The following is a 10811-nucleotide window of genomic DNA, read 5'->3' as shown; positions in this document are numbered from 1 at the left end:
CTTCCCTTTCTTTAGTCATTTTGGTAGATAAGGATGAACAGAAGATGATTCCTTGAGCTGTCATAAGTAGCTTGCAGGTGGCATAATACCAACAAGAGCCATCCATATCAAATGCCAATGAGGCCAACCAACCACTGACTTATCAACAGCGCGTTCCGAGGTGGAGGGAGCGAGCACGTACACCCGCAGAGTGCGTAAAACAACCTGATCTGCTAGGCCTGTTATTAGTGGCTGGTTCGGTTATTCGGGGTTGAACAACGGCGCGGTGTGTCACGTGACGGCATCTGCTGCTGGCTGAGTGAAGCGTGTTAGCAGGTAAAGAAAGAAAAAGGTTTGTTATGATAATCATAAACAACAACAAAAATACGGTTGATCCACTTTACTGTAGTGATACTCCGAAAATAGATCGACCGAGCCATCATTTCACGTTGCCAGTTAGCTTAGCCACTTCAGTGCTAAGTTAGCTCTAGCGTATCCACATTGTGCTATCGTTTTCAAATGCTAAAAATGTATGCTAACTAGCATGCTAGCCAGATAACTCACGGGTCAAATAGCTAGCTACCTAGCTATGTCCACACTTCTTTCTAGCGGGTTACATTGTACTATTGTATACAATTTGTAGATATAACGTTACTAGCTGCATGTTATTCTTTAATGTAATATTATTCGTCCACGTGTGTGGAGTACAGTGTATGGGCGACTGTTCCTCAAAGAGCGACCATTATCATAAATCATTAGCTAGGGGTACTAGCTAACTGGCTAATATTAGCCGTTTACACAAAGAGCTCCGTCCAACATTGTTTATTTTGGTCTCTGACAGTGACTGCAAACCAAGTTATCTGCGGTAGCATACTTAGCTAGCTATCAAACGGGCGTTATGGGCTTAATACTGAAGTTAACTACTATAGTTACAGTAATTTAGTAAACATTTAGCTAGCTAACGTTATCTATTTAACGTTTAGAGCGAGGCAGACAGTTTGGTCTTTGCCCAAGCTTACTTTAGACATGTGAACAAAGAATAGATTGGCAATGTTAACGTTATAACTAGCTACGTTAACGCGTCATTACCTATTTTGTAAGTCATCGTCTTTACTGTGAATCATCAAAATAATAAAGCGCTCGACCAAGCTCATTTTGGGATGCTCTTATTTCTGGAAATAGCTAGCAAACCTAGCTAACAAATCTTACATTAATATAGTTTATATATATTTTTTTCTCGATTACAAAGACGCTTAGTTATTTAGCTAACCGAATCCGGTTTGTTCATTTGTGTACCCACCCCGATTAGAGAACACAGCTGTCACAACAACAATGGCAGCTGCTTTGTTAGCTAGACGAGAGCTAGCAAACCAGCTACGCACTATCATTAGATTATCAGAATCACACTTAATTTGTCAATTGGTTGGCTAGCTAGGCTATATATCCACTTGGCTTTCCGTTAATAGCGATGCCTAATTTAGCTAGCTGGCAAACGTTAGTAGTTTTTAGTAACTTCACGGGCACATGTCATGAACCATTGGCACGTCTGAACTTTTTTGGGCAATCCCAAATGGCTGCCCCATGATTTGGACTAGGCGCTGTGGTTTGAATGCCTAGCTATAATGTTGAACGCTAGCTTCAAATCCACATTCGCCACTATCAACAGAGCAATAAAACTATTTATAAATTGCCAGTACTTATAGCTGCCATTTAGTTCAATAAAATTGATTGTAGCCAGATGTATGAGTGATGCTTGTTTGACCATTACATCTATGTTTGTGAGAATGTTTTTGAATGTGTGCGTGAGAGATGTAAGTTGACACCAGAACAGCCCGGTGTCTAAATTTAAACATGAGGAGCTATGGACAGGGTTATAGTCTTACATGGCACAGGCAAAGTTGACGACAAAAGCAAGACTCAGTACAAGTAGTCCTGTGAGGTTGAAATGATTATGATGTCCATTTGACTGACTGCCTCCCCCTCCATTGATCTGTTTCAGATTTTTCTATTTTGTACATACATTGTTTTGTATATACTGTATATGATGACTTCAGTGGTCAGCAATCCAGCTCGAGGAACTCGAGACAGAGCGCTGCCCACCACCACACAAACCACACAGCCACAAAAACAGATACAGGTGAGTTTCATACACAATTTCAGAGTAGCAACACTGTACAGTGTACTTTTGGTTGCTGGCAGAGGTGACTGGTACTAGAACATGTAGCTGCGTATAGCTCTGATGCAATGGATTTAAAAATGTTTTTATTTGATTAACCCATTGCACTGGGAGCTCTGCAGTGTGCAGATAAATAGTTTTTTCTACGTGTTCTGCTGCGTCTGCCTGCACTTCGTCAAATCAGTTATGCCCCCCCCCCCCCCCCCCCCTTACACTTATGGTACCAGTAACATAGTAGAATCTTTTTATTGGAAAGATAATTTCTAGCTGACATGAAAGATAAAGGCCATATCGGCATATGTTTCAAACCATTTTGAAAGTGATTTATTATTGCCGTTTCTAAATGTTAAGACGCAGCATCAGAGTTGTAGTTCACATGGTGCCAACCGTTGGTGAATGTAACCGCTGAAAACCCTACGTATGGAGAATGGTTTTCAAGAGCTACATATACTCATGTCTTGGCCAACTTGACTTAATGTCCCAACAAGCCTTTGTTATACCATACACAGGGGTCGCATAATCTTTTCTCATGTTATTCCTGCCATCACCAGTACATATTTCAAATGTGCCTATCACCTTCTAGTCTTATCACACACAAAAAAAATGGAGGTCACCTGGGTGTAACTACTCTATTTTTTGAATGCAGGCCACAGCGGAACAGATTCGGCTTGCCCAGATGATCTACGACAAAAATGATGCCGACTTTGAGGATAAGGTCAAACAGGTGAGGACAGTGTGTGAAAGATGTGGTGAACGTGGCATTTGTATAGCAGTCTGTATGATTTTTAAGTACAGTACACTCATCCCACACATGTCTGTTTGTATCCTCTTTGTATTTGTGAGTGTTTTTGTCGGCACTGCTAAGTTGTTTTATGTGCGCACGTGCTGATTAGGGCAGTGAACATTTAAATGAAATTTGGATCCTTAACGTTAAGAATCCCTAACCCTCCCCCCAAAGAATTCCTCATAAAATTAAATTCACAGTGCAGTTATCACAAAATATATACATTTCTTACTACACGTCTAACTACACGATAAAGGCCTGGGCAATGTTTTAATTTGAAATAAAACCAGAAGAGGTGAATAAGACATTCCCAGATGCAGATTACCAAGACAGCCCGTGGTGGCCCCTCTTTCCCTCGCGCTGGCTCGCCTGGGTCGCATTCATTACGCCCATTCTGTATCGCGAAGGAAGCAAACTAAACGGCCGAGACCTACCTCACTTTGTCCAATTGAAACTCGTTTTAGTTCCAAACTAATGATTACAGCCCACGCTATTTCTTTTAGCTAATGATGCGAGTTTGTTCAGTCTTCGGTTTGTTGTGGCTAGAATATCCTACCCTATTTATTGATTAGGTCCTGCTTTACTGAACTTGCAAGCCAAGAAATTGAGAGATATGGCTGTAGCCGATAGATGAGCCTGGTGCACGGTTCTTGCTCTCTGCCTAGTGGCCGGCCTGCCTATACTGTGCCCCTCTTACTCCATCCCTCGTTAATTTGCTATGAAAGATCCAAGTGTTTGTGTATCTGGAAGTACAGCAACTAATTGGTCTGTCCCAAAAACACAATCGTAGGAGTCGATTTCTAGCAGAATCGAATGTTGACACTCAGAAATGGAGTCCACACCAGGAGTCTCCTCCACTGTCATTGCTGTTAACGGTTAGAAAAATGTGTCAGAGAAAGGCAAGCGACCGCAGCGAAGTCCCGTATGGCAATACTTTGAGAAGGAAATGGCAACTTTTGGAGGTGGAGTTGGGGTACAGTAATGTTAGTACATGTGCAATGTTTAATCATCTGAAAGGAACTCGCCGTGAGACCCAACCCGTTGCCGACAGCTGCATTGTGAATTCAAGTGGAATTTTATTCATTTTCCTCTTTTGTACTTTTACCCCTTTTTCCTCCCCAATTTCGTGATATCCAATTGGAAGTCGGTCTTGTCCCATCGCTGCAATTCCCCTACGGACTCAGGAGAGGCAATGGTCGAGAGTCACGTGTCCTCCGAAACACGACCCTGCTAAGCCGCACTGCTCCTTGAAACACTGTTCGCTTAACCTGGAAGCCAGCCGCACCAATGTGTTGGAGGAAACGCCATCCAACTGGCGCCCGGGGTCAGCCCGCAGGCGCCAGAGGTCAGCCACAAGGAGTCTCTGGAGTGCAACGTGACTAGGGAATCCCGGCTGGCCAAACCCTCTCCTAACCCGTACGACGCTGGGCCAGTTGTACGCCGCCTCATGGGTGTCACGGCCGTCTGTGACACAGCCTGGGATCGAACCCGGGACTGTAGTGATGCCTCAAGCACTGCGATGCAGTGCCTTAGACTGCTGCGGCACTCGGGAGGACCATTTCCCTTAGTTTTAAGGGGAAAATTAGTAAAGAAATTATTAAATGGCAGTTTAAACGTTAAAAATGGTCTACTTGGGGAAAGGGGGTACCTAGTCAGCTGCACGACTGAATGAATTCAACCAAAATGTGTCTTCCGTGTTTCGCCTCAACCCATCTTAATCACTGTCATCTACACCCGGGGAGAAGTTGTTGGGGGATTAACTGCCTTGCTGGCTCAGGGATTTGAACCAGCGAACTTTTGGTTACTTGCCCAATGCTCTTAACCGCTAGACTACTTGCTGCCTAGTGCTGATCATATGTGTGTATTCCCACAGCTGATTGAGGTGACTGGGAAGACCCAAGATGAGTGTATGGTGGCCCTCCATGACTGCAACGAGGATGTCAACAGAGCCATCAATTTCCTGCTGGAAAGCACCTCTGACACAGTGAGGTCCACGCTCTGACACATGAATACACATCCAGTGACACTAACTCTAATTAAAGGGGCAATCTGCAGTTCAAACATCCACAAAGCAAACACCCTGCTACTGTTTTGGTAAACGGCTGAGTGATGGGGCTGGAGAAGTGTAACCACTCTCAAATTTAGACTGTTATGGATGCTAGTACTGACCATACATGAGATCCAAATGATAGTTTAAATCATGTTTTCAGCCTATACAGAACAGCTCTCTCCAACCCTGTACTTGGAGAGCTACTGTCCTGTAGGTCTTTGCTGCAACCCTAATCTAGCCTACCTGATTCTAATAATTAGCTGGTTGAATCAGGTTAGTTACAACTTAAGGTTGGATCGAAAACCTACGCGAGGGTTGCTCTCCAAGGACAGGTTTGGAGTGCCCTGCTAAACAGTGTTTGATCACAATTACATTGTTTACAAACTATGAAGTTAAACTAGCTTGTATTTTGGGTTATTATAGAGTATGACAGTTGAACTATACATCATTAACTTACCTACAAAAATGAATTCCAATTGCAGGTAGGCTCTTTAACTACTTTATTAGTCAGTCCCAAGTTTGCGCGCTCAAAGTATTCTCGTGTTTGCTTTTTCAGTGTTGAGTGTATTTGTGTTTGCAATAAGGTCTCTTTGTCATTCAGACCTCCTGGGAGACGGTTGGGAAAAAGGCGCGAGGCCCCATGAAGGAGGGAGGACCCTCTGAGACGAAGGACAACCGAGAGAAGAGGGATCGCGAGGCAAGCCGGGGCCGCGGGGGCCCCAACAGGAGGGGCCGTGGAACCAGCCGTAGCCGAGAAGGTGAGAGTGGGACTCCTAGGGCTGTTACAGTGACCATATTACCGCCACAACGGCGGTCAAGAGTCATGAATGTGGTCAAATTCGACGTGATCGTTGAGTCACGGTAACTATTCAAACTGTGCTCTGTAAAGGTATGGCGCTGAGTAGCCTAACCAACTTGCTAATAGTAAAAATAAAAACCCTTGAATGAGTAGGTGTCCAAACCTTTGACTAGTACTGTAGATATTTCTGCCGAGATAGTTGTTGGCTCAATGACTGGAAGTCTATGGGAACAGCTAGCGTAAATGAAGCCATACAGAGTTGGCTGCAACTTCATCTTCCAGGTAAGGCGATCAAATATTACAGCAAGTAATATGACTAAACTCAAATGTACTGAGGGGGTAAAACAAATGTTCTTAGAAAAAATAGGTATAATATGTATGAATACATTGTAAATAGTAAAATTGTCACGCGTAACTAAGTGTATGGAGGTGTATGCTCAACACAAAATTACAACCAACATATTGTGGCTCTGCCACAGTTAGAAGAGGTACTTTCTTAAAGAAAGTCTGTCTGCCACCCATTAAACTATAAATTGCTTCAAATTATTAGTATAAATAAAAAATATCACTTTCACTTAAAGGTAGTCTCGGCAATATAACTTAGATGCAGAAAGGAAATGGCATAGTGACTAAATTTGCGCAACGACGAAGAGTGAACGGTGGCCACGTCATATTAGGGTTCAGGTGGACATGCAAACTGTAATGTTAGGATCTGGAAAAACACGATCAGTCAATGGGAAATATCACTATACCCTTAGGTAATATTGGTAGAAATATTACAAATGGGGAGGTTCAAGACCCTCGGAGGGATGTATTGCAAAATGGTATACTGTGGACATCGGAGGTTTGGAGTTAAGATCACACTGAATGGTGGATTGGCCGCTGTGGGGGAAAATCCAGCACTTGCAGAAAGAGGAAATTAGGAAATCATTATACATGTGCTGTAGATGTGAGTAAAAATAGCTGTAAGTGGAAGTTTTGTTGTCGGTTGGTCTGACTCTAATCAGGGGAGGGGTGGTGGAATAGGGGGGATTATAAATGACGCTAACAATTTTATTTGCTAGAACCCAAAATCTGCTGTATTAAAGTAGCAATCCAATTTTTATGTCGATCTTGTTTCAAACTCTAAGCCAAACGCAACGGTAGCCATTTGGACTAAGCTGAATCAGATTCTAAACATCTGAGGCTGTAGTGAACCTTCAGGAGGGTAGCTCTCCAGGAACAGGGTTGGAGAGCCCTGGCATAGAGTTTGAGAGGAATAGGCCTGTCGCACAGACAGAGGCAGCTCCCCAAACAGCTGGTTGATGCATGGAGTAAAATAAGTGTTTCTCTAAGTCCAGTCATTGCGCAACATTGCTATACGGAATCACGTGCGACGAGTTTTGATGGCCTCTTAAAAGGAGGATCCCAGCTTTCTAGTCATAATATTATTTTTTTCTCAACTCCTAATGCGCAATGATTCACTTTACATCCGGAGTAGCCTACTGGCAACACGGGACAGGCATCCTATATGCTATTACCAAGTTGGTGCATACGAAAGACATGCCCTGATAATGGCCCGTTAATAATGTGTGAAATTGGTTTCCATTTATTAGTATAATATGTATAGACAATATTAAATTGCGACTAGTCTGATGGGTGAGAAGAACATTATCACTTGGGAATGAGACTGGCTGCGTGTGCAGTCTAGGCCAGAAACCGAGCGAATGCCTTTGGCTTTTTCAAATCATCAATCATCAAATTGCATCATGCTGCCCATATTTTGAATTCTAAGACATTCTATGCTTTATCACGAAGGTTGCTAAATAATTCTAAATTGTGTTTAAGACCTGTTTCAAATCACTGTTTACACCACATGTAATAGCCGCTCAATGTGCACACTCCCGTGGCAATCATTTGAGAAATAGCCTTTCTATTTTATTTAGCTATATGGTCACTTGTATTCATATAACTAAAATCATATGATGGGAATTATAAGCATATCTTGTCTGCTATAAATGAACTAGACCATAGCCTAGGCACCAGGTGTATGGATTTAGCTAAACGTGTTTGTTTATTAAAGGTCAATTACTGTGAGACAGGCAGTCCATTTTCATGACCGCCACAGCCCTAGGGACACCTACCATCCCCCTTTCAAAGGTACTTAAGTCTTTTGTCTTGCCCATTCATCCTCTGAATGGCACACATACACAATCCATGTCTCAATTGTCTCGAGGTTAAAAAATGAATCTTTAACCTGTCGTCTCCCCTTCATATACACTGATTTCTGAAGTGGATTTAACAGGTGACCTCAATAAAGGATCACAGCGTTCAGCTAGTCTCATGGAAAGAGGTGTCCTTAATGTTCTGGAAACTGTTAAATCGCCTCTTTGTTTTGCGAGTGTGTTGACGTATGTCGTTGTTTTTTGTGTTTTTTCCCCCCCTTACCTTTCAGTGCGGTCAGAGGAGAATGTGTTTGAAATGGGTCCTGGAGATAGAGGGGCAGACCGTGGTCGCAGGGGGAGAGGCGTTGCTGGCAGAGGTGAGTGTTACTGGTACTAAGAAAATAATGTAGCCACGTTCTCTAGCTTTGATGCAATGGGAACCCTGTGGTGTCACGATAGTGCTTGGTGTCGTGACACTTGGCCTAGTATTACATTTACATTTAAGTAATTTAGCAGACGCTCTTATCCAGAGCGACTTACAAATTGGACAAGTCAGTTAAGAACAAATTCTTATTTACAATGACGGCCTAGGAACAGTGGGTTAACTGCCTTGTTCAGGGGCAGAACGACAGATTTGTACCTTGTCAGCTCGGGGATTTGAACTTGCAACCTTTCAGTTACTAGACCAACGCTCTAACCACTAGGCTACCCTGCCGCCCCAGTATCACAGTAGTATCACATCGTTGGTGAAACGCTGGGCTTGCGATGACCTCACTCTGAAAATAGACATTTCTTGCAGTTCTAGGATTTTTTTCGGTGTGACAAATGTCACCTTTGTGCACCCTCACTAGTTTGTACCCTTGCCTTACTTTGAAAATTGTACACACTCTTAAAAAAATTTTTTTTTGACAACATGCAAGAGATCAGTCCGCCTCATTGCTATGGCCATTGATCTCCTGAAGAAGCTATCCCTTTTCCCTTTATTTCTGTGCCCTCAAATGTTTGGATATACTGGTCAAGTTACCGGATTGTTAAGTAGCTAGATAACTGAACAACGTGCAAACAAATGATTAGCGGCTCGCGAGTCGACCTAGTTTTAGAACTGCCCGCGACATGGATGGAAAAATGTGGCCCGCAAATGCGTGATGGAAAGAGGAAATATGTAGCGCTGGTTATTCATATCTTGGGCTAGACATATCTTGGGCTAGAAAAACACATCTGTTTTCATTGTGGCAGTGGTGCAACCGTGACCGGCTCCTTTCTTTAGGATACTACAGTGAAGCCTAGTTATTAGAACAATTATTCTGGCTCTTTTTATTTTTCTCGTAACACTGGTGCCCCCCCAATAAAATTCCACTACTATGCTGTACGCTACAATAGCCTCCACAATAACCCTCCCTGATCTTAGTTTTGCGAAACCCACTCTCTCTACTCTACGGGGCCCTTGTCTCCCCAAAATGGCATGTGATGTGGGCATTTTGTATGTCTGGTAGGGTGGGTGTAGAATTTTAGTTGGCAATGTGTCTATTTGTGTCGCCCAGCTATTACCACAAGTGCCATGCAACGTGTGAAATGTACTGTGTCCTGCAGCTGCTAGGGAGAGGGTGCCGGGATGGGGGGTTGTTTTGGTTGGGACAGTCAAAGACAGACGTGGATAGTGTGAGGGTCGGGTCAGGGGTGCCTATGACGGCAGTTGCTGTCTCTAGATGTGTTTCCTCATACGTCTTAACTTAATCTGTCTAGGCTAAGCCCGCTCTCGTATACTGATCTGAAGCCTTTCAAATGGTGTCGCTGTTGTCAAGCTGAAGTCTAAACACTGATTTCTGATAAGCAAGTAACGTTAGGCTTTTAGTCTGTTCAAAATTCTCTACCGGTCTAGACGTGGAACTCGCACATTATTAACATGCCCCCCTCTAATCTATGCTTGTGTGTTTTTGAAGCAACATATCAGACGTGTGCGGAAAACGTATGTCTGTTTTGTTTTTTTACTCACAAACTTCACGTGTGGTTATTAGACAGGGGTTTGTGTGTCTTGCAGCAGAGGTCAGACGTGTGTCTGTGTGTCCTTAGGGTCGGGGGGTCGCGGCAGAGGAAGAGCAGCTGGTGGGAACCGGTTCTCCTCTCAGGGGATGGGGTGAGTTGGAAAGAGCCCACCCGTTGTCTCCCGCTGTTCATGTCTATTCAGCCCGGTATCCAGGAGGTCTTTAGTGTGTGGGTGGCTGTTTCACTGTATCATAGCATTGCTGAATACTGGCGATTTAATGATTACACACAGACAAACCCCTAAACAACCCCTCTTCGCCTCCAGACTCTTCAACCCTGCTGACTACAACGCCAACTCGGGCGGGTCTCGCCAGGAAACCTGGGAAACTGAGGGGATTGACGATGGAACAGGTGAGACCTTTCTGGCACGCCAGTTGATTTTTAGATGGCCAAATGGGTTTCTCTGAGGTGTGAAATGAAGGCCCACTCCTTTACAAGTTGTATGTTTTAGAGCTTTAAAGTGTAGTAGTAAACAACTAGGGCTGTGTTAATTCGGGAAGAACACAGGAAGGGACTACCTAGGTTTGTCCAATAAGAAACACTTTTTTTTGTTTTCTGTTATGATGCGTTTTCTTTAGGAGGCGTCCTAATGAATACAACCCAGATGTTATTGTGCTGACTGAGCTCTGTTGGCCAGAGTAGGCCAGGCATGAAGACGTGTCTAACTTATGTACCCCTACTGTCCCCTACCCGCGTAGGAGGAACATGGCGAGGCACCTTAGAAGACTGGGCTGCGGAAGACTGGAATGAGGATGTAAGTGTTTGCCACTTTTGGCTTTATATTGCAGTGGATACACACACACACACACACACACACACACACAACAAAGGTTCTC

The 10811-nt window shown here is 43.7% G+C and overlaps 1 protein-coding gene across 6 annotated transcripts in view; it reads left to right on the top strand.

Moving 5' to 3' along the window:
• Positions 1-230: 230 nt before the first annotated feature.
• LOC120063088 (ubiquitin-associated protein 2-like) overlaps positions 231-10811 on the top strand; it is a 29775-nt gene continuing 19194 nt past the window's right edge. For 5 of the 6 annotated variants that reach the window (XM_039013235.1, XM_039013234.1, XM_039013232.1 and 2 more), the window contains exons 1-9: positions 231-315; positions 1979-2116; positions 2802-2879; positions 4813-4923; positions 5591-5747; positions 8223-8309; positions 10003-10066; positions 10241-10326; positions 10674-10729. In XM_039013235.1, coding sequence (XP_038869163.1) covers positions 2021-2116; positions 2802-2879; positions 4813-4923; positions 5591-5747; positions 8223-8309; positions 10003-10066; positions 10241-10326; positions 10674-10729 — 735 coding nt within the window. In that variant the 5' untranslated portion in view covers positions 231-315; positions 1979-2020. Of the gene's footprint in view, positions 332-1978; positions 2117-2801; positions 2880-4812; positions 4924-5590; positions 5748-8222; positions 8310-10002; positions 10067-10240; positions 10327-10673; positions 10730-10811 lie in introns of all 6 variants that reach the window. The other variant, XM_039013231.1, reaches the window with a different exon arrangement.

Source organism: Salvelinus namaycush, chromosome 18, assembly GCF_016432855.1.
Source record: "Salvelinus namaycush isolate Seneca chromosome 18, SaNama_1.0, whole genome shotgun sequence".
In the NCBI taxonomy this organism is placed as follows: domain Eukaryota; kingdom Metazoa; phylum Chordata; class Actinopteri; order Salmoniformes; family Salmonidae; genus Salvelinus; species Salvelinus namaycush.
This window is presented reverse-complemented; position numbering and strand designations above follow the sequence as displayed.